The sequence below is a fragment of the Sinocyclocheilus anshuiensis genome, unplaced genomic scaffold (assembly GCF_001515605.1).
Source record: "Sinocyclocheilus anshuiensis isolate Anshui unplaced genomic scaffold, SAMN03320099.WGS_v1.1 scaffold778, whole genome shotgun sequence".
Lineage (NCBI taxonomy): Eukaryota > Metazoa > Chordata > Actinopteri > Cypriniformes > Cyprinidae > Sinocyclocheilus > Sinocyclocheilus anshuiensis.
Window position 1 is genome coordinate 58,808 of NW_015544177.1, and position 24,072 is coordinate 82,879.

A 24,072-nucleotide genomic window follows, 5' to 3' on the forward strand; every position below is an offset into this window, starting at 1 on the left:
ACAAGTGAGTTGTACATTGTGAAAACATGCAGTTTTCAGAATTTCAGTTATGTGACGGGAGCATGTGACTGATTAGTGGTATTTCAATAGTTTTTACTGTGTCTAAATGTGGTTCTGGTCAATTACGAAGGATTTAAATCTGTTCACTCGAGTATCAAATGTAACAAATAACCCTCCCTGATCAGTTAAACCTTTAAACGTCGTGTTTTCTGCATTGCAGTAACATTTACCTTCTCTAGAGAAGTCAAGCGGATCATTTTAGAGGTGACAGGACGTCACTTCCGCAAACAATTGGCACTCAATTTATGTATATAATGAAAAAGATAGAAAAAATGGTTTGGGGGAGTGATATCAACAAACTGGTTGAGGTGCTGTAGTTTAATACTGTACTTCTGTGTTGCTGCAGTCAAATGCACCATATTAAATATTTTCGCAACCAAGTTCAAAATCAAGTATTTCATTTACTACAGCATGGGCTGTAACGGTTGTGTGCCATTTTAAAGACAGGGGAAGACATAATCCTGTGGTTTAAGGCTAGCTTCATTCAAATTGAAAACAACGTGATTGTTTGAAGAAATATGCCTTCATCAATATGCATACAAGATGCTCACCCTTATCCAAATTAAGCCTTCTATCCACTTACATACAAAAAAGGTGTGGACAGGGAATAGTGGTGACTATATAAGATGCACTGTATTATTGTAAATTATATAAAAAAAAAGGTCACAAATGAACAATGCTATGAAATACGTGCAAGGATGAAGAGCTATAAAACCCTGCTTAAACCTCCCTCAATTGCACATCCTCTTCCTTTCATTACCAACTCCAACATAAGCAAATTAGGACAGAAGTCCCCCAATACTTGTATCTAAAATGGCGTTACTCCCAACATTCCTACCTACCTTCTTTATCCATCTTCCAACAATCTAGGCTTGTATGTAGGATACACATTCAGGCTTGTGTTGGTGGTGTTGTCTTCTCTTTCCATCTCTCCATCCATTCACTAACATGTTAGTATCTCTTCTCTAAGTAAACTGCAACACCATCACTGTATTACACTCCCTGACTTTATTACAATAAGGACAGTATCCGTACTATAAGGCTATATATCTTATGTTTAAGACAACTTAAACCAGTTTAACCCTTCCTGTGCCTCTTTATCAAATGTACACATTCATCTCAGTCTTTAAATAGCAGATTCGAATAACCCGAGTCACATTATATGGACCTGAAAGTCTTTCCAATGTAAACTGTCGGATAAAACACGTCCACGTAAAGGACTAGGTCCGATAATCTCAACCCCACGAGGCACAGCTTTTCCCTTCCTTGTACCAACCCTGCTGTTTCAGCTCGCCTGAGTGGTGCGTAGATCGGTTGACCCGCAGTTGTTTCCAGACTGGTGAGCTCCTGAGGGTATGAGGAAGCCCTGCTGTAGTCCTGCAGGGGGAGTGCTGGATGACAGCGGGCCCGCCTGAGTCCACTGGGGCATGCTGTAGGAGGGGCAGGTGTTGACAAACTGCTGACTGGTCACACACAGTGAACCCTTCCGCCCGGGTGCAGGGTTGACCGTGGCTGGCATGTGACCACCCATGGAACAAAGCTGACCTGGTGCAGAGTATTTCCGTGGCATCATCTGAGAAAGAAGACCGTTGGCTTTGATTAGTAATAATAGGAATAAATCTTGATTTGGTCAATATAGGCCTGGTTTCACAGACAGTGCTTAGACTAAGCCAGGATGAGGCCATTTAATTAATTTTGATAAACGTGCCTTAGTAAAAAAACATTACTGGTGTGCATCTTGAGACAAAACTAAGGCACGGATATATTTTAAGATCAGTCAGTGCAAGTTTCTTTCAGTTGAAACAGCTCAGACGTACATTTTAGTCTGGGACTAGGCTTAAGCTTTGTCTGTGAAACCAGGGGAAAGTGTTTCAACCATGCTAAATAACACTATAATGCACTGAGCTATTGTGGATGTCACTGTGCAGGCCAACTGTTAAAGTTGCAATTAAACAGAACTAGTGACAGATCTTTTTTCTGCACTGAAAAAGAAAAATAGTATAGGGCAGAAACTTGGTTTAATTCATTGGACTCAAAAATGAATGCGAGCTTGAAGTCAATAGTAGAGGGGTGGGGTTAGGGTTCATTTTTTAAAATTAAAACATTTGCATTCATGAATCATTCACAATACAAATTTTAATAAGCATTTACAAAAATGACAGAGAATTTTCATAATATGCCAGTTTTAACATTGGTAGATTTGTCAGAGACTTGAGCTCTGTACCAAAACCTGCCGAGGTCCGACTCCCAGTTAATTTCAACAGTGTGTGATATTAACATGTTGCTAAGCTAACAGCATGATACTACGCAGCATAAAAGTGCTTGACACACTAAAAAAAAAATTTCTGCCATCTTAGTTTAAAAAAAATTTATATTAAAAATTATTTAAAAAAATAAATCCATATAAATCTAAATAAAATACACATTCTATTCCAAAACCAAGTTTAATTGTTTTATAAAAGGCAATTAGAGCCTTGCTATCTTACATTCTGTGATAATCTACATCTAAATGAAAATTGTTAAGCATAGTTTTTCTGGTACAGTAAGAGTTAACGTACATTATGGGTTTGTGCATTCTTTTTGGAGCCTTTCTTGACCTGTGGCATCTTGTTCTTGGCATCCCTGGCCCAGTTATCAACCAGCTGATGGAGGTCAGCTGTGAATGTGCCCTTGTGTGGCAGATTAGCAGCAGGTGCTTGGTCCTGATCATGGCTCTGTCCGTTCTCTTCTCTCACTGGACTTGTGGTCCCTGTAGGTTACAATTAATATTCACGGATTAGAAAAACTTGAGCATTTTGAGAAGAAAAAAAATCTCTAAATGGTGAAAGTCCTACCTTGCACATGAACGTTTGAGCCTGGTATGGTTTCAGATGTTAAAGTCTTTCCAGTGCCTGACTGATTGCCTGAAATTTGACCACTCTGTACAGCTTGTTTGTTCCCTAGACAAAACCCAAACAACATTTTTCATCCCATTTGTTCACAAGCCCATGTTACAGTTGGATATACAGTAAATCACTAAGCTCTGATACCTTGTTGAAAAGAACCAATGCCGCTACCACTTCTTGACCTGGTCCCCTTGCCCTTAGTGGGTCTCCGCCTGCCTGCCACAATGGCCACGGTGGGAGGGACCACCACAGAGGGTGGCATTTTGCCCAGACATGTATAGAGTTCCTCAATTTCCTTCTTCTGTTTATTCTGTAATGCCTGAATCTCGACCATATGTCTGCGAAAAGAAAGTTCAGTTGGTGATCACGATACACAGTTTTCATGAATGAGCTCACAGAAAACAGTTACCTCTCCCTGAGCTTGTTCATCTCTCGTTTAAAGCCCTCGTCTTCTGGTTCTGTGTCGTTGTCACTGCTGAGGTAGTGATTGGTGATGGACACGGTGGAAGGGGTCATTTTAGACTGTTTAGCAGAGTCTGGTCCCTCAGCAGAGCTTACAGAGGAGGTCTTTCCTTCTGCTGGAGTGACTGAGAAGCAGCCCACTTTGATGTCAGTGCTGGAGGTCACCTCAAAGCGGCCGACTGTAGTGGTAGATGGGATGGGTTCAGGGCTGACCCTGGGAGGGGTCTGAGATTTATGAACAGTGTTTTCAGGGCTAGAGAGAGATGACGGTGATGATGAGGAAGAGGATGACGATGATGTTGTTGTTGTTGAAGAAGGGGTGATGGAGGAAGATGACACTACAACTGCTGGATCTTGAGCAGTGCCTGGGTCTTGATCACTGGCCACAGAAACCTGAAATGTAGAATCAGGATGTGCATGAACTTGCTGTACAAATCTTCCAGGTATAAAATCTGAGCCCTAGTGCACACTGAGAAGTCTATAAGGCTACCTGAAATCGGCCAAGTTTGAAAGCTTTCTCAGGTGGTGACGTTGCTGGCTCTTTCTCCTCAGTGCTGGTCTGTCCATCTGGTTGAGTTACAGATACAGAAGTCTGTAAAAGAGAATGTTTGTACAAATATGAATGAGTGTAAAATACAATGGACCATTTTAAAAGGCCAATGCCATATAAGACTGTCTACAGTAAAGAAAAGGAATTAAAAATCTAGAATATAAAATACATGTGCCAAGATTTTAGAAATGTACTCTGTATTCAAAATGGTTTCTTTTTTTTTTTTGAAAACCTTTTATATAATTAAGAGAAGTTTACATTTAAATGACACAAAAAATGTCATATTATATTTTGAATAAATGCAAAAATACTCTTTCAGCATTATTTGATTTGATTTATTATTAAAAATGATTAAATTCACAAATACCATTTAGTTATTGCCAGTTTTTAAAATTATATAATTTTATTAAAATGTTAAAAACATCATAGAAGAGGTGTATTGAAGTCATGTATGAATCAGTGTAATTTAGTACTATTTATTTACTATTATAGTATTAATTAATATTTTATAATATAATATATTTTCAGTTTTTTTATTTTAGTATAGGTTTTAGTAATGTTATTATGTGCTTTTGTCATTTTATTATATTTCTATGTAGCTTTATTTTATTTCAGTTTTAGCTATTGTAATTTCACTTATTTTATTGCAGTTAACTGCCAAGACATTTCTAATTTTCATTTAATATTAGATTAATAGTTTAATATTTAAATTACACCAGTATGAATGCAATTTTTAATGCCATCTTGAATAAATTAATACATTTAGACAAAAAAAATAAATAAATTTGAGCTTCATGTCATCCAAATACCAACACAGACACTAAATCAGCAAGTTAGTAACTTTCCCCACCTGTGGCCTTTGTGGGGACAGATCTGCAGATGGTGTCTGGGCATAGCTTGTACGTGTCACAATAGAGGCAAAAGCACCAGGTGCAAAGTTCCCACTGGAACTGAGAGACAAACTGGAAGGCGTTCCACCGGAGACAAAGCCAGGAGTGTTAGTGCTGATAGTGTTGGGTGGGGAGGATGTGGATGTCTCTCCAGATCCATCAGGTTGGTTGGAGGAGCTCTGTGAGGAGTCCTTGAAAAGGGAACGCAGCTTCTGGTCTAAAGCATGGATGTCTTCAATTCCAGGTGGCTTTCCCTGTACATCACTCTCACCATCTCCTGTTGTAGATGGTTGCGTCACAGGGACAGAGGAGGGACCGACTTGCTGGATGCCGGTTTGAGCTTGATCCAAGCCATTGCTCTCAGCCACAACGTTTTGAGGAGTCTGGGAAGGGGTGGGAAGTGACAGTCTACGTGCTGGTGATTCAGTTGGGGCTGGAGAAGGAGATGTCCTCCCTGTTCTGGTTTGCTGAGTGGTAGATGGTGTAGGAGTGCTAACATGAGTGGTGACCACTGTCAGAGCTGCAGTGGCAGCTGGGACAGGGCTCTGGAATAACGATTGAGAAATAGGAGGGATACAGCTCTCTGGGGCAAGACCTCCAGGTGTGGCTGGTACCACAGAAATCTGGGTTGAGCCAGGGGCAAAGCTAGCTTGGTCCTGCTGAACACTGCTGGCTGATGTGGGATCAGATGCTAGAAGTGAGAATACATGAAATCAATCTTAATGTTACATGTTGGTTGGTTGGTCATATTAAAATTTATTGCCATATCAGCTTCATCAGTTATTGCATGGCAGATATAAATTACACATTCAACAACAAAATACCATAAATACTTCATATACAAGTTTAAGCACTTTTTTTCTGAGAAAAAGTAAATCAGACCTGGTATGGAGTCTTCAAATGATGTGTTTGCAGAAGGAGGTCCAAAAAACGGCTCCCGAAGTCTTGCTTCAGGCACTGGGCTAACTATGAAGCGCCGGCCTGCTGAATGTACAACCTGTGCTGCCACACTAGGTGGCACACCTGTTAAATGTGAAATATGTCAAATGATACAGGTTGCAAGATAGGGGCAGATAAAATATAAGAACATCACCCCAAAATACACTTACCAGGCACACTGGATGTTGAAATTTCAGGTACTTGCTGGCCCAAATTACTGCTCACCTGAAGGGTTAAGGGGAAAATTTCATTTGTAGTCTTCAAATCATTTCTCACATTTGTTCTTACGGTCTGAAAAATCATCAACTGTACCTGATTTTGGTTATTTTTCTGAGCCTTTCCTTTCTGATCTGCCATCTGAATGACATCTTGAACCTGCTCTATGAAGGTCTCCCGCTCGCTTTCCAAGATAAAATCACTTTTGATCTTGAAGTTACACACACAGAAGTTAGTCAAATTTTTTGTTTCTATTTATTAAATATTTAATGAAGTTAAACATCCTGGATATTGAGAGCCAAAATGGTAATGCATAAAACGCTAAATCAAAAAACAAAAACAAAAAAAAACAATACATATTGTAATAAATATCATTGTAATTTAAAATGAAGAGGTCTCTGGCAATCAATCCACTCTACTGAAAAAAGGTGAAAGTAAGAGAAATGTGTACCATAATTTCAGCTATTTCTACAGGATTATCTCCATCCAAATCAAACTTGAATGTCACCATTTTCTTGTTGTGCGTTTCCAGCTGACATTCAGCGACTCTGTCCCCAATATTAGAAATCTACAAAAAACAGATCAATAACCCCATGAAAGTAATTATATGTACTTACTCATTTTTGTGCCTATAATCACACTGTTATTATAGTAAAATACACACCAAAATGTAATGTGATGCCACTATTACAAACAAATCAAATTAGATTTGATCATAACTTACATTCAGCACATTGAGCTTGAGCTTGGCCTTGGCCATCTTTTCGTGGCGTGAGCGACTGCGTACAGAGCGGCTCTGGGGTCGTTTTATAGAGCGACCCTCATGGCTGCCCTCGTTCCCATCGCTCAGACCAGATGCAGCATCGGAGTAACCACTGAGGACACCCAAAACATTTTAAACATTTGGTTAAACTTCTCTGTACTAGAATGTCAATATTAATAAACATGAATTATAAAAAAGATGTTTCACCTTTCTGTGGAGGCTGGAACCAGAGATGTTTGAGGTTGTAACTGCTCTACTGGCTGCGGTTGGGAGTGGGACACACTCACTGCTGCCTGTAATAGAGAATTAATTTAGGATTTTAGAACCCCAGTGACTTCTAATCATGATCATCCAAAACACACAATCACAGGGAGGAGACGTTTTTTGTCCAGACAAAAAGGCATTGTTGTAAAATGATGCAATGTGGATACAATCTGGAGTAATGGCTGCTGAAAATTCAGCTTTGCCATCATAGGAATACCCCAGGAATTACATAAAAAAATAAATAAAATCAAAAATCAAACAGAAAAAGAGTTATTTTAAACTGTAATAATTATTCTGATTTTACTGTATTTTTAATCAAATAAAATACAGCTATAAAACAGCCAAAAAATATTTTTTAAAAATCATACTAACCCCAAATATTTGATAAGTACACTAAATTACTGACATTTAAAGAAAATTTTTCCACATTTACTCAAAATTCACTGAAAACAAACTTATTCTAGCATCTACCAACATACCAGTCAACTAATATTTTTTTGTTTAGTATTATAAATGAATTAAGAAACTATTTAGGATTATAAATGAATTAAGAAAATATTGTGTAAAAATAAGCAATTCTGTTTACCATTAACAAAACTATATTTTAAAATATGCATTATATTTTTATATGTGAAAGCATTATATCAGCCATCAGCACTGTAGGTATTATTATCAGCACTAAAACCCCACTTTGGCAAACCGCTAATTCACACACCACAGTGTTAGGCACAACTAGTACCTGACAGGCCTGATATAGAAAATAGAGCTGTTCAGCATTTGGAGGTGGTGAGAAAACAGGAGGGCTGAGTTGACATGCCCATATCTGACAAGAATGTAAGAGCAGCCAGCATGCAAGACAAGGATGGAGAAGTAAAGAACAGTAGGATTAATGTATGAACTGCCAATAAGTTGGACGTTGTGTGCAAACACCACAACATTCATCAAGCAAAATGCAGGCCAATGGAAGATGTAAGGTCAGCCACCAGAGGGTACGTTTACTGTACCTGTAAGACTTGAGGGCCCTGAGGGGGAGCGCTGCCATCCTGAGGTGGCTGATGGTACTGCAAGGGGACGGCAGGCTGAACGGCAGAGGGCAGAGTGGCCGCCTGACCCATCACCTAAGAAGGCAATTCATGTATACTCTCACTTATGTTTAACTCTGGTTTATGTTTAACAAACAACAGATCTATAGAGCAAGATGTTTTTGTCTTCATGTTATGGATCACATGAAGTGTACCTGGGGTGCGGCCGCAGTTCCAGTCTGGGCGATGGGACCCGGGGTCAAAGTACTGCTCGGCTGCTGCAGAGGGGCCTGGGCTGGGTGCTGTGACTATTGAGGAGAAGCAATTTAGCAGTGAACACAAAGAAACAAGTGTTTTTTCTTCAGGTTAACATGATTAGCTCTGCTTGAAAACCAAGACAGGTAACAAAATACAAAGGAAATGACTCACCATGCTTTGTGGATGGGTCATGGTGTGCTGTGGCTGCGGATCAGGCTGTACGGTGCTGAAAGATGTGCCTGGCTGGGCAGGCTGAGTCTCAGGGACAGACGCTGAACCTTGAGGGTCCACAAAATGTGGTCTTATGAGACAATAAGACTTTCAGAACGTTTTCCCATACAAATACGTGCATCTTATTTTTATTCATTACTAGCATTTTAATACTATTTTTTTTTGTTATATTGTATAATTATTTTTCTTGTCATTACTTGCTCTGTGTATAATGCTTTGGCAATATGTTAACACAATCATGCCTATAAAGTACTTTTAAGTATTGAAATGAGAGCAAAACAACTTTTGCAACACTAACTGGAAGCAGAGGCTCCAGGCTGCTGCAGTTGCTGGTCTGCTTCATGTTCTTCAGACTCAATAATGACTGAGGCCAGAGCGGGACCAGGGGGCTTGGCTGTGGTGTTAGTATACGGTCCAAGTTGTGAGGGGTCATTCTCCTGCACCAACTTCCTCTTTTCTTGTTCCGCTCTAACAAGTTTTCTCTGCTCTCTCTTACGGGAGATCAGGGACGCTCTGTCCTTTATGGCCTTTGCAATGGTCTTGTGGTCACCCTCACTTTATGGCCTTTGCAATGGTCTTGTGGTCACCCTCACAAACATAGCCCGAATCGACCTTGAGGAAAAAGATTACTCAGATTTCAACTTTAAAGACAATGACAGGTCAATGTTATAAGAAGGCCAGGGGGAATTCTGCAAACTCTTAGGTGCTTTTTTTTTTACGCACTGAAAGGATGCAGAATAAATATATATGGATAATTACATGTAAGGCCAAAAAAAATTAACCAATTAAAGATTCAAAACATCAACTGATTTGAATCTGTAGTTAAGTAACAGAACAGAAATCCAAGTATCTTTACCATTTCTTGGGCAACATCATCTGGGACGTCTTTATCTAAGTCAAAGGAAAACTCAATGGCTTCATTCTCTTTGTATTTCCCTTTAAGTTTCTTTACATCCTCAATGCGTAGCAACAACTTTATGGCCACCAGCTCTCCATCATCCTCCTCAGCCAGCTCTACACGAACACCAGTTTCCTCCTGGAAAAAAGCATGACTTAGGAGGTCCTTGATGCAATACCTAAAAAACAAAACAAAACAAAACAAAAAAACAAATCAAAATTAAGACCTGTCCTGTACCAATATTTTAATGAGAACATATCAATATATTAAACGGAGGAGAAAACTGGTTTACATACAAACCAATATTATGACAATGTTTTGAAAAATCAACTTATTCCTCAGTAGTGACATCAAAACGTAATCATTTGTGTATCTGACTCACGAGTATTTCATGTTAAATGTTAAATAAAGCATCCAAAATGTCAGTGGGAACTTGTGAGAACTCTCCTTATTCTGACGTAACCACATAACCACATGCATTGTTGGCTTAAGCATAATCAGGTTAAGAACATGCATGTAAAAGACACAGCAGACATTTGTGACCTTGAATGTGATAAAACTGGATTAAAGACATTTGTAAATAATGAATTGTGTGGTAATAACATAGACCTCAGTCAAATCAGACACTGTATTTCATATGACACAAATAAAAAAGGCTGCAAGTATAGCATGTTGAATTTCATACTGTGGTGTAACCAATGAAACACTGAAAATACCTTTCCACAAATTTCCAGTGGACAAGAAAAAAAAAACAGGTTGTGAAAACTAGACCTTACAATACAACAACTGAACTCTCATGCTCGGTGAATGTCAGCCCACCTCTCGTCTTTATTCTGACGTATGCAACCCTCAATGATCTCCTTCACTTCTGGAATAGCCACTTTGTCAAAACTGCCAGGCTTTACCCCCTGTAAACACGACACAGGAAACAATCAAGTAGAAGGCATGTAGAAAGCAGAGATGGTTTTAACTTGGGGCCAGATTTTCTCAAAAATACTAAATTTTGAGTTACTCAGGCTTAAGTTTGTATTTATAACTGTCTGATACCATTAGGTTGCTATGTCAGTACTGGTTTTGTGAGACTGGGCTTCAGCATTTACTGGTAGAGGTAAAAAACAACTTACCACTGTGTGAGGAAAAAAAGCAGAAAGGAAACACCCCCACAGTGTGCAAAAACAGGGGTAAAAAGACTAAAATAGTGCAGCAAACAAAGGGAGGATGAGTGCGCGGGGACTCTTTCCTCCGCCAGTGAAGTGTGGACTTACGCTGGTGACTCTGCGATAGATCTGAGCTGCATTCTGACACTCGGAGTACGGGTACTCAGAAGTAGCCATCTCCAGCATACACATCCCAAAGGCATACACATCCACGGACTCGTCATACTTCTCCTCATACATCTCAGGCGCCATGAACTCAGGGGTACCTTAAATTAAAAGAATGGTTCAGAACTCTCTCAGTACCCTATTACAACCTCTCAGTGAAGAGGTGAGAGGAAGATGATGCTGTCGCTGAAGACCGCTTGGGCATAACCTGCGAGAAAAGAGAGAGGTAGAGGGAAGGAGAGCAAAAAAGGGATAGAAAGTAAAAAAAAAAAAAAAAAAGAGGAAGGGGAAACTCCCCTCAGTTAGACTGCAATGATAAGAAGCCCAAGTTTCTCCATGTAAGACCTTCAAGGGCTGGACTGCATATGAGAAAAACCAAACTGGTGCACAGCACTCACTCAAAGGCCTAGACTGACCACAGGACTAAACAATAGAGACTGAATTTAAGAAATCAACGTATTTGTGGTTGTTAGCCCAAATAACAAGTCCATGGTCATAGGGCCTGATGCTTTCGTCACAAGACCAAACCAAAGCACTAGCTATGGAAAACAAACCTTTCAAAAAGTCCTACCTTTGGGTTAACCTGTGAAGAGAAAAGGTTGAGCAATTCAAATGTGTTACACTACATAGCTTACCAAAAAAGTGAGGTTCTGTGCACCAGGTGAACTAGTAACAAAATTACCCATTGACAAAGGTCTCACACAGACAAACTTCCCATATTGATAATGATTCTGACTGATATGTGTCACATAATACTGGTTGACTTACCAGGCTCATTTCTGCGTACTTACTGTCTGTACTGCAGTACACTAAATAATCCTTAAAGTAGAATAAGGAGAGACCTGAAATAAGAGCCTAAGGCTTCCAAAACAAAAAACAAAAAGAAAAAAACACAAAGATCTTAAAGCTAAAAGTATGAGGGAGATGAGCAGAGAGTTTAAGGCTTTGAGCTCCAGACACTGACACACTAAACGAAAACAAGCATTTCCTTGTGGGGGGGGGAAATGAACAGATTCATTAGCATCATCATCATTAAATCATGGTTGACTGAAGAAACAGACCACAAATTTCCGAACCAGAGCAAAAGATCACTCACGGTACCTGCCAGCCCAGGGCTCAACTCTAGCTCTAGTGTTATCCCATGATCAGATCAGGTTTCCCTGCAGACGTGTCACAAAATACCTACAACCGCACCACAACTACTTACTCGGTCTGTGGGCACCTGAAATTGTTGCAATGAGAACAGAAGAAAAGACAAAAACTATGTTTGAACTAAAAGAGGGTGTCAAGAGACAACTTCCGTAAATCGGGAGCCCTGGTTTGCTGCGGTTCAATCGGTCAGGGAAACGCTGTGGTCTGCTTTCTCACCACTGTCATTGAAACTTTGAAAAGAAGCAGCAGAAGAAAAGAAACTTGAAAAAGAAACATGGAATGAAGGATTTGCTTTTCCCTCAACCACAAATCGGAGTCGGGAAATTCGAATGGATTTCGATTTGGAGGCGGTAATGCAGTTGCAAATACTTAGCCGTACCTATGACGCTCTTGGCAAAGGAGGCCCTCTTGAGGGTAGCCAGACCCAAGTCTCCAATCTTGACAGATCCAGTAGGTCCGGTGATGAAGATGTTGTCACACTTGAGGTCCCGGTGGATGATGGGAGGCGACCTAGTATGAAGGAAGTGCAGCCCCTTCAGAATCTGCCGGCACCAGCTGCGCAGGACTTTGATCTTCATTTCCTTAAACCGTTTTAGATACCTACAAGGGCACCGAAAACAAATCAATCATAGCAGGTGGCCTCGATGACAAACATAGATTAAAAAAAATCTGACAGGAACAAATAAAAGCACTTGCGTCTTGAGTGTCCCAGATGTCATGAGTTCAGTCACCAGGACAATACACTTCCTCCCTTTCAAGGATGACTCCCAGGAGTCGTAGAAGCGTACTATGTTGGGATGCTGAAGACCCTTCAGCATTCCGGCTTCCTCTTTAAAACGCTGCCGCTCTGACTTGGACAACTTGCGATCCTGAAAAATAATTTCTTATTTTACTTTAGAATATTACAAAAGATTTTGTAAATGCGGGGTCACATTAGCAAAATTTGGATTTTGCTTGTGAAATTTCATCCAACAACAGTAAATCTAACGGCACTTTAAATGAGATTTTTTAAACATTAATGCCAAAAAAAAAAAACCTTCTGGGAAAAATTACAACAAAAACATTATCGTTATTATATTTGCGCATTTAGCAGATGCTTTTTTCCAAAGTGACTTACAAAAGACGAACAAAAGCAATTCGTCAAAAAGCCAACACTATTTGTGATATACAAAGTCTATACAAAATTACACAGGACCAGATATACTAACAGCTTGTGCTAGCGCTAGGGCTGTCAAAATGACTGAAAAACTAAATTCGAATTTTCTACTTAAATATGATCAAAATTCTAATTATATTCTAATTTAAAAGGCATAATTTCAGTTAGGGGGAAAAAAGCTTTTGGCTTCTTTCCTGAGGCCACAAGAGGGCGCATCGAGCAAAATATTATGCACGTTTCTTCAAAGCGTAATAAAATAACACGACTATCTTTGAAAAAAAGTGCATAATGTTTATAAACCATATATAATTAATAAAGTTGCTTAAACAATTAGAAAAAAAAACAATCACAAAAAAAACAATTAGGACCGAAAACCAATCACAAAGAGTAGGCTACTTTCTTCATTTAAAAACATGAGATACAGTGGTATGGGGGAAAACCGCCATAACGTCTTTAGACATGTTTTTTAAAAGTTAAACTTGCATTAATTTTACATGGCTTTCTAAACATGCTGACGCAGACCTTAAATTGTGGAAAAAAAAATTGATTTTTTTTTTGAATTCGATTTTTTTTTTTTACAGCCCTAGCTAGCGCAAACCCTCTGTTGACGTTAAAAGTTTCCGTCAGAATTTACTAAAGACGCACAATGAAAAATGTAGAGATGAAAAGTTATTTTTGCGCCTGACATTATTGCATATGGATTTGTAGGAGTTTCCCTTTCAGATGCAAAATTTATGGGAGGGGAGTATTTAAATGAATCATGCAAGGTGATTTACTAGGTTTGCGATAGTCAAGTTACTGAATCTCTGTCTCATTCAGCTCATCCGCTGTTTCATGCAGATATTTTTATGTATAGTTTCATAAAACTGAAGTCAAACCATTCTGTTTTTGCTTCAAATTTCAAAATTATACAATCTAATTTAGATTAAAAACTGCTCATGTTGCATGTATGATAAATGCAGTGGTTGCCTCTAATTTTAAATGGAAAGAGCACAGACAAAGCCTTAGTTTGTTTATATGAAGAGATTTATTTGATTTGTGTTACTTCTTTATTTGATTTGAGGCTTGTTTTAAATTTTCAATTTAGTTTTGTTATTTACATTTACATAAAATTTAAATTTTGTTATTTAGCAAACGCTTTTATCCAAGGCGACTAACAAATGAGGACAACAGAAGCAATCAAAATCAACAAAAGAGCAATAATTTACAAGTGCTATATTAGTATATTATTATAGTTATATTTAAATTTCACAAAGAAACGTACAGTATTTTGTCCAAGCAATAATAAAAGGACACATTTAATTTATAATTTGCCTTAAATCTCATTTTGTAAAAAAAAAAAAAAATTGTGATTAAAATCGAAATTGCAAAATTGATCAAAGAAATCGTAAAATTGACCAAAGAAATCGTGATAGTTTTTTTTTTTCCCCATATCGCACAGCCCTAGCTCAAACCCAATCCAGCAGTGTGACCGTTTTGCTGTGTGTGGCTGACTAAAGTTAAAAAATTGCACTAATTTCAACTGGTGATTCTTAGTTGGCCTACATTTGGTGTGTTCAACTGCCATCTCTGGAATGAGAAAGATTTAGCCATGAGTTTGCCTTTGCCAAGCCCTGGGGGACTGGCATTCACCCTAAGTTAGGGTTAAAACTTTCGTAACTGCTCACATGTGTGCAATTAACACAATTAGAGATCTTTAACACAATGCCTTAACAGAGTGAAGCCCTGTCAAAAGCAATTTCAGTGCCAAATGATGTGGGTTAGAGGAAGGGGGACTCTTTGCACCCCACCCTACAACAGACCTACTTTCTCTCCCTTCTCCCTTCTCCCTTGACTATTCCAAATATGTGGTGCATTCTGTGGCCTATGGGACCAGGCCAGCAAAGCGTGGGAGCGTTTCCCTAGAAGAGGGGCAGCCTGCACACTGAACTCCAGTATAAGGATAAAGCTCCTGGCATGAATTAGGCTCACGTGTGAGGGCACATACCACTTCAGATGGAAGATAAGGAACTAGTATTAGTGAGAGGATCTGAAACACAAATTACCTGGAAATACGTTTAACAACTAATTAAAAATTGACCAATGTAGTTTAGTAGGTTGGGATAGAGTGCAGTGGTCTTGGTGCTTATAAGGGGCTGCACAGGTAGTTTGGACATTCATACGCTCATCTATCAGTCAATAATTTTAATCAGTGAACACATGGAGGTCACATGCTTTGTGAATGTTTTTTGTTAGGATCTGTGTGACCCATTTCCAATCTAAAATGACTATAATATTACATAAAAGGAAATAAAAAATTAAAGTCATACACCACAGTTCAAAAGTTTGCGGTTAGTAAGATTTTTAAAATGTGAAAGAAGTGTCTTATGCTCATCAATGCTGCCTTTATATTTAAAAAATACAATAATTTTGTGAAATATTATTACAATTTCTATTTTAATATATTTTAAAACTTAATTTATTCCTGTAATGGCAAAGCCACATTTTCAGCAGCCAGTCTTGTCTCATATGATCCTTCAGAAATCATTCTATTATGCTGATTTTCTGCTCAAGAAACATCGTATTTTTTATTATTATCAATGTTGAAAACAGTATTACTGCATAATTTATTTTGTGGAAACACATCTTTTAATTTGATGAATATAAAGTTCAAAATAACAGCATTTATTTGAAATGGTAAACAGTGTTACAAAACTTCTGTCCCTTTTGATCAATTTAATGCATTCTTGCTAAAAAAAAAAAAAAACACCTTACTGATCCCAAACTTCTGAAAGGTACAGTGTATAATGTGTATGTGTAGTAAGTGAATGGCTGTACTTAAGCGATTTTAACACTTAAAACATTTCCATCCATCAAGAAGATTATAAACAAAGCTCATGAAGTTCTCATGGGAGCACAAAGTCCGGAAGTGGTAACAGTAATGTGAAACTTTTAGCAGGAAAAAATCTAATAAATATTTTAATAAAATTGTTTTAAAAAAAGTATTATTTAACTTAAATAAAAACATTTAAAATAATAATAATAATAATAAAAATACATAAATGTACCTAGCACAAAACATGTCAACTGGGAAAAGAAATCTTTAAATAGTTTAAGGTTACTGCAGAAGATGAAATGGATTTACAGGGGTCCGTTAAAGGGATCAAATGCAGGGTGAAAGGCAAATGCAGGACAACTGGACTGAAACTCAAGAAGTTGCTTTAAAGTCAGTGGTACGCTACAATGACTCAATTATCTGACTAAACAGTTTAAACAGAGTATTTAATGTGGTATCCTGTCAAGTTGGACACGTACTCAGAGGGATCTTCCGTAAAAAAGAGAAGCATCTGAGACCCATTTTCATTTTCTTTTTGTGGTGACCTATATATTGTTCAAATGTGTTTAGCATGTGAGAAAGTAAAGGAGAGAAATGTGGGAGGGGAATATCCCTGAGTTTAGCATAAGGCGCTAGAGACAGATGGCTATTGTGGGGGAGATACACAGGCCCTTCCCTTTTCTGCAGCAGTGTGAACTTGCAGCTTATAACACATACCTTTGTATCACACAAGACAGGCCGGGAGACAAAAATAGGGACAGCGAGACATGAAATGTGAAAAAAGTGAGTTAAAGAGAGGCTGAAAGCTAGAGAGAGTGAGAGAGAGGCTTTTGTTTCAGCTCAGTGTATGAGCTGGCTACGCCTGAGGGGCATGAGCAGGAGAACTGCAGCTCACGTGGTGCTGCCTCGTCATCGCTCTGCAAAAAAAGAAGCAGCAGGAGGGGGGAGGGCAGCAGCAGCAGAGTCAAGCCTTGGCAAACCAGCTCACCATGCTTGACACAGGAGAGTACAATTGCTTTGGTGGTTGAACTTGACCCACTTTTGAAATCGCACCTCTATGTGGCACATCAGTACATAAAAAAAAAAAACTTCCTCTACATGACAAAAACAAAATGAAGGAGGTGTCTGAATGCAAACAGACTTCTCAGAAGTGGGCCACACAACTTATGAGCTGGTGATTTTCCGAAAGAGGTGCTGTTGCTATGTAGTTGGCCAGCGTTAGCATGCTCTCTTTGCAAGCACACCTCTGAGATTACTCATGCTTTTATCATACCATAAACCAATAAAAGTGGAATGAGTGCAAAAATGTACAAAAGCTCATGTTTCTCACAGTTCATAAAATAAATTTAGAATAATTGGAGAAAAAAAAATGTAAATGGCTGAAGACTGCAATTTATAAAAGCCTGTTTCTGTATCAAAATTAAGCATTATAAGAAAATAAATGATGTTTAAAATAAGAAATGTCACGAGATTTATTTGAAAAACATTTAAAAATCTTACTAACCCTAAACTTTTGAATTGTAGTATTAATTCACATTTGCATGATATTAATTGTAATTCCAAGAAACAACATCACACTGTAAGATCTAAAATAGCAATTTATTATCGTTTTTTTACTCCGACATGGAAACAGGCTTGTGCGGCAATTAGACTGTCTCAAAGTACACTTTGAATAAACACTACCTTTGATTTACTGCATATGCCACACATCCTCCAATACACACCTGGTGGTCTAAAATAACCTAATAAGGAAACGAGGATTTTCAACTCAAGGATGATACTACAATGCCGGGGCTATGGCCAAAGATGACAACAGCTATAAAAACACTGGCCAAATGCCAGATGGGATAAGTGTCAGGGGTGTGTATTGAGATGCTTCAGAGGTGAGATACTCCAAAGGTGTGACAAAAGGACTAGCAAAAGTGTTTCCTCTTTCTAAAGAGATTATACAGCAAAATTAAACATGAACAATACAAGCTGATGACACATTACTTGGAAAGGTGTAGGTGGGGCATTGAAGTTAAAATCAAACTGTCTTGTCATAAGACTGTCATTAAAAGGTGCTGTACTGGAAAGGCCTCAAGACAGGGTTGCAGGTTTCAGAGAATGAGATAGTAGGGATGTAACGATGCACTCCGAGCCGGTTGAAAATCGATACAAATATTTGACGATTCAAATCGGTTGGGATGTTAAGCCAATTGCGATACAGTTGGGAGTGGGAATTTATAGGAATGTATCTTTGAGGGGAACTGACTGTCTTTAGAAAATAGATGCTATTTTCTTTTCATCTTGCCTCTGTATTATGCATATTATAGTAGTGTTTAAGCACAGCTGCTTTGTTTACAGCAGTAACCAAGGAAACACTACATTTCAGCTGTTCCATAAACCCCACCAAAAACTAATTTTGTCCAAAATCTCATTTTGCTAAAAAAAAAGAAAAGAAAAAAATATAGAAAAGAAAAGTGAAAACCGTATAGTGAAATCATTATCGTGAATCGTATCGCATCGTGAGTTGAGTGTGAATCATTACATCCCTATGAGATAGTATTTACTTTAGTCCCAAATGAGCAGATCAGATAGTGATTTACCAACGTCAGCGGACAGATCAAGAGTGCCAACAACGTCAAATGTTGCACTTTGTTATCCTAGCTGTCAAAAGCTGTGACATCCTACCCATAAAGCGCAACACTCAGGTTTCGGAAGCAAAATCTCCATTTATTTTCTCCATAGGTAAATTTAATTATAACTCATAAACCTTTAAAGACAGAGCTACTGTCAGTTCCAAGGTTGTTAAACGACAATTTATCCATTTGCATTATTTCAACTTTTTCATTTTACTGGTGAAAAATGAAATTACCAATGATGCTGTACAGAATGAAGCACCACAAATGGTGCAATCAAGTCTTGCTATGCTGTCAAAATTAAAGTCGTCAAGTACATAGTCTTTTAAGACTAATACTTTTTTCCTTCATATAAAAGTTTATAATGTGTAACTGGTTGGCCTGGTTCATGGCCTCTAATGCTTTAACAAAGACTGAAAAAAGTAACTGAAAGTCACTAATGCACTAAATAAAGATACAAAATACAGGAAACATACCTGCAACTCGCACCATGCCACCTCCACTGTGGTTTCAGTATCCAGACCCTTGTAGACTGTCTTAAAAGAGCCACGTCCAATCTCAATGTCGAACTTTAAGAACCGGCCATCTGGCGACGTCCCGACTGCATTTGTCTCAACTTCCTCATTGTCCTCTAGCTCTGCCTTCGCATCCCGCAAATCGGTCTTAGCTCGTGCCTTCTCTTTACCTTCATCACCCTCCTCTTTCTCATCCTCTAGTTTTGCATCAGCACTATCTCCAGGCTTCAACTCTGCAACGAAACGTGGTGCTTCTGCAGAAAGAAGATGTGTAGTATTCGCAATCAACACTAGCATTGACTCTATGGCTGTCTCAACACCGTCATCTTCCTTTTCTGGTGCAACCAAACCTTCAGATTGTGTGGCCACCGAAGGGATTTTGGTTTCCAAGGCAGGAGGTTCACAAACAAGAGCATGGGAGTCAGTTGAGATGGTTAGGATTGCGTTCTTGCTGGGCAGCTCCAGCGCTGTAGCATTGGAGTCATTGATGACGCTGCGCCGAAAGAAACGGTGCTCTGCCTTCAGTAGTTCTCGCTCCATGGTGTGGTGGCGACGGCGGACCTCGACCCCTAGACGCTCGCCCACCAGCGTGTCTGAGCTGGAGCAGTTGATGTTCTTCGGAGGGAGGGAAAGGAACTTGACCATATTGTCGTTGAGATTTTCTGACATTTCTCCACCAAGTGGAGCGAGAAGTTGGGTCAAACCTTATATGCTATCCACGCATGAAAAAAACAACAACAGTATAAATATTTGATAATGAGAAGAGGTTGCTTCAAACCAAGTGAAAACTTGCCAAACCTCCCTCCTCTCAAAACAGCAGTTCAGATAAAGTCAATACTCTTGCAAACTAAAGTGTTGGAGAGGAGCACAGGAAGTGCTTGGTGATAAAAGTAACGCAGGATCCATGCACAGATCAAAATACATTGTTGATGATGATGATAATGACAAAAAGGAGACTTCACATCCAGCTCATCCATCCTGTGTGAAACTGTGGGGTGTATTCAATCCACATAGGGGGTCTCCTGAGGGGGCAGGGCAGTAGCCTGCTGATAAATGTGATAATCACTTTCAACTCCGAGGTCGTGCCAGAGCACAAAGTTTCACCGATGCATCTGATTCACTGAAAGAGAAACAAAATATAATTTAACCAAGCTGGTTAGCCACCGTTAACAAAATTACACTCAACTTAAAGGGGTCCTATTATGCTCCTTTACAAAGTCTTGATTTTGTTTTGGGGGTGTACTAAAACATGCTCTCATGCTTGGTGGTTCGAAAAACTTATTATTTTTCACATAACTTACATTATTAAAATACCTTTCTCCCCAGCCTAGCACAAACGGCTTGATTAGTTCCGGGTTTGATAAGGAAAAACTAATTGTGCTGTGATTGGTTAGCTGTCCCAGTGCGTTGTGATTGGTGAACAGCTTAGACGGTGTTTCAGTACTGCCCCGCCCCTCGCCAAAGCAGCAAGTTCCGGCTGCTCTGGTATAGTTAAGGATTGCATCAACATTGCCATATCAATTTGAGCCGGATTCAGACCCCGAGAATATTGAACAAGAGGATCGCGGAGAACCAATGCACGCACGGATATTGCAAGACATATTAGCGAGTGGTAATGTTATTGTTTTTTTTGGCTAAATCACGTTTTAGATACAATGTCAAATAAATTGCAACCACTGTTTCCCGACATCGTCCACTTTAGGAATGCCAAACAAAGACGTTTGGGCACAGGGGTGAAAAAAAAAAACAACTGCGTTTCTTCGACATGGCGAAAACTTGACGCTACAGCTTCTTCTTCTTTGTTTTCTCTGATGCACTAACTCTGCAGCAGCACTTCTTCATTGTCGTCTTGTCTGATGCACTCAACCAAGCGCTCTAACCACAACCTCGCCCCTCCCCACCCCCCAACCATTCAAATTTCCGTAGGCGGGATTTATTTTAATGATATTCTAATGGGCCGCTTTGTAACATCACAAAACCCGGAAAACAACGCTGTAGTCCAAAAGAGCCGTTCGTTGTAGTTCTTGAAAAGGGAATTTTTTTTAAACGAAATATCTCCCTTTGGAGTGGACTTTGAGATTTGTAACTTTGTAGATCTTTTTTATGCCCAAACATACACACTACACACTGACTAAAATTCAAAAAGTGAAAAAGCATAATAGGACCCCTTTAAATGGCTGCATGCAAACAAGGCAATGGCTTTTCCACAACCAGGCAAATATTAACCCGTTCAAAAGGGGTTTATAAGAGTTTATTCTCACTAAAAAGACAGGATGCAACTTTTATTATTGTAAAAATAGACCAGTCATACTGAAACTTTTAGATAAAGACAGAGTAGGAGGAAGTAACTCTTTGATTTTTCACATTTATCCCTTATGTCAAATTCAAAACTATTTCCAACTAGCACATTTACATAACTTTTCATAATTTATATAGATCTAATCCTATTTAAACAACAACAAAAGTCATGTACACTATATCTATGCTTTTAAGAAATAATTGGAAGTAACTTATTCAAGAATGTGAACAAACAGTATCTGTCTTCAGGACAGTGAACATATGTTGAGGAATTAGTCAATTAGATTGTCCTTGCCATGTGTGAACACAAAATCGCAGATGGTTTCAAATAATAAAAAGAAAGAGAAAAAAAAATTAAACAGTTGTATATCTTGTTTTTCTTTTGAGAAACAAAAAGTAATATACTGAAGATCGTACTGACGACTTTCCCCTCATACAGTGAGTAAGAATGATTTGAGATGTCAAGCTTCTATTTATTTAAGTTCGTTAAAGTCAGCTTATCATAAGACTCTAGAAGAATTGGAAAATAGTCCAGGAGTTATGTGGAGTAGTTTTATGATACTTTTACGGTGACCTGCGTAATTTTGAAGTTTTAAGGACTCAGTCCCCATTCACAATCATAGAAAAGAATGAACAGCAAATTTTTCTAATTTCTTTCTTTCTTTTGTATTCCACAAAAAAATTGAAGTCATACGAGGTTGAAGCGACATAATGGCGAGAAAATGAACGAGTAATGTTAAACAATTTTAATTTTTAGATGAACTATCCCTTTAAGTGAATCTCTTTCCGCTTATTATATCTGGCGTTAACCATAAAGGAGCTAAAAACAATGTCAACTTCTCATAAATATTAATCACGACTTCGTTTAGTTTCACCCTTGACCATTTTGTCACCACATTCAAGACAAAAACTTACCATAATGTTAAGTGTCGTCGTCATCTTCTTCAGTTATCGGTGAAAAACCAACGGCCAACTCCAGGTTTAACCGGCAATTCCCCAAACGCGCGTGCTCAGTATTTGAAAGTACGTTTATCCGGCGCGAAGCAAGTGAAAAGATCAAAGTCTCTCGCTTAACGTATTTTTTATCCAGTGAAAGTCCGACAAAATGGCTAAATGTCGGTTTCTGTGCCTCCGCTATAACCGTCTCGAGCGACACTGCGAAGTTCGAATGCCAAACACTACAACAACGCGCCGCTTCCGCTAATGGTTGCTCGCGAGACTGCAGAGCAGGTTCTCTTTGTTATTCCCTTTCAGCTGACCTCGATTCATCTTCCCTGTACACTCATCTACTGCATGACGTCGCGCGTGCAGACGATGTAGTTCAAGTTGACGATACAGCATTTACATCAACAGGATACAAAACAATATTTGAAAAGCCCAGAGACTATATCCATTTATACCGAACACGAAACTTGGCTTTGGCTCTAACGTTAGCGCGCTCGCGTGCGCTTTGTGGCTCTATTGTTGACAGCGAAAAATCCCGAGCAGATGTAGACGATTTGCACGCGCAGGGTTCAAGGCTGCGTAATCTGCATGCCATCGATTCCCTACATTTTCGCCATCGCACAAATACATGCAACATGAACAAACCGGTTTCGTGATCAACAATAACCCGGACTAGTCTGTCCACTCCCCCTGCTTGCCTTTATCCGAGTAATGTCTTACAGTTAGAAAATAGCGCCGCCTGCTGAAACATCGAACGCATGTATTATAGCCTGCAGTGTTTTAAAGGAAAAGTTCACTCAAAAATGACGATTCTGTGAACATTTACTCAACTTGCATTATTTTATTTCTTCAGTGGAACACAAAAGGAGAAGTCAGGCAGAATGCAAGCCTCAGTCACCATTCACTTTCATTGCATCCTTTTTCATAAAATGAAAGTGAATGACTGTTTTTACTCTCCGTGTACATGTCATGATAACCTCTTAAGAGGTCATTTAGAATTTTACAGCAGAAAACGTCACTTTACCCTAACTAATGTAATTGATAAAAAGAACATGTTTTGTTCTTTCGTTCACTTTTCTGGATGTGAATATGTATAAGATTAAAATCATACATTCAAAGATATCAAATACACAAAATACATTTTATTTACAGACTTCTAGCTTGCTAGAAAATAGAACCAAATAAAGAATCAAATAAGATTAAAAACAAAGGAAAAAAAGAATGCATATTTTACTAATCTGGAAACAAAAGATTATTAATAGTCATATGATGTCAGAAAGAAAGTAAATTTCTAAGAAAAACCTGTTTTACATATCATATATATATATATATATATACATACATACATACATACAGTGTGTGTACACATCTTAATTTTTTTAATACTATTTTATGTTTTATTAAGATTAATATTAATATTTTATTATATTAAGATTCTTACTTATATTAAGATTTTTTTAAAAGTCAATGTAAGAATAACTTTTATATGTTATTAATATTTCAAGATAAACACTTTCTGGACTGAAGCAACTTAGGTTTACTTGATTCATATTTTTTAAAAGAAACTGTATACAATATTATGTATGTATGTGTATGTCATCATTGTATTGTATTGCATTATATGTTTTGATCCCATAATAAAAACTACATAGCTTTGATCGTAAAACCAAGCATTTAAGTATACTAAGACATATTATTGGTATTTATATGCAACTGATATTATGCATTTTATGTAAGTAGTCTGTTATACAAATCTGATTGGTTTATATTACAAGCTATCATAATTTTGTCATAAAACTGGTGTTTTTTT

General features: G+C 38.3%; 1 protein-coding gene across 1 annotated transcript; it reads right to left on the reverse strand.

Moving 5' to 3' along the window:
* Positions 1-252: 252 nt before the first annotated feature.
* On the reverse strand, positions 253-22,957 carry LOC107696246 (serine/threonine-protein kinase WNK1-like). The gene is made up of 25 exons (XM_016496500.1): positions 22,233-22,957; positions 18,981-20,139; positions 12,609-12,781; positions 12,292-12,512; positions 10,704-10,861; positions 10,258-10,346; positions 9,397-9,616; positions 9,105-9,152; positions 8,839-9,067; positions 8,481-8,587; positions 8,267-8,359; positions 8,034-8,147; positions 6,973-7,058; positions 6,727-6,877; positions 6,454-6,570; positions 6,099-6,212; positions 5,957-6,011; positions 5,730-5,870; positions 4,808-5,538; positions 3,898-3,999; positions 3,355-3,800; positions 3,090-3,283; positions 2,895-2,999; positions 2,619-2,809; positions 253-1,633 (listed from the first exon to the last, which is right to left on the reverse strand). The coding sequence occupies exons 2-25, from the start codon at positions 19,686-19,688 to the stop codon at positions 1,346-1,348; spliced, it is 4,881 nt and encodes a 1,626-aa protein (XP_016351986.1). The 5' UTR covers positions 19,689-20,139; positions 22,233-22,957; the 3' UTR covers positions 253-1,345.
* Between the last annotated feature and the right edge of the window lie 1,115 nt (positions 22,958-24,072).

Bases quoted from the DNA above. Each gene is read 5' to 3' on its own strand.
- LOC107696246 (XM_016496500.1), bottom strand. From the start codon at position 19,688: ATGTCAGAAAATCTCAACGACAATATGGTCAAGTTCCTTTCCCTCCCT. The intron at 12,782-18,980 runs GTATGTTTCCTG...ATTATTTTTCAG, and splicing joins TGGCATGGTGCGAGTTGCAG to GATCGCAAGTTGTCCAAGTC. The intron at 12,513-12,608 runs GCAAGTGCTTTT...GTGCCCTTGTAG, and splicing joins ACATCTGGGACACTCAAGAC to GTATCTAAAACGGTTTAAGG.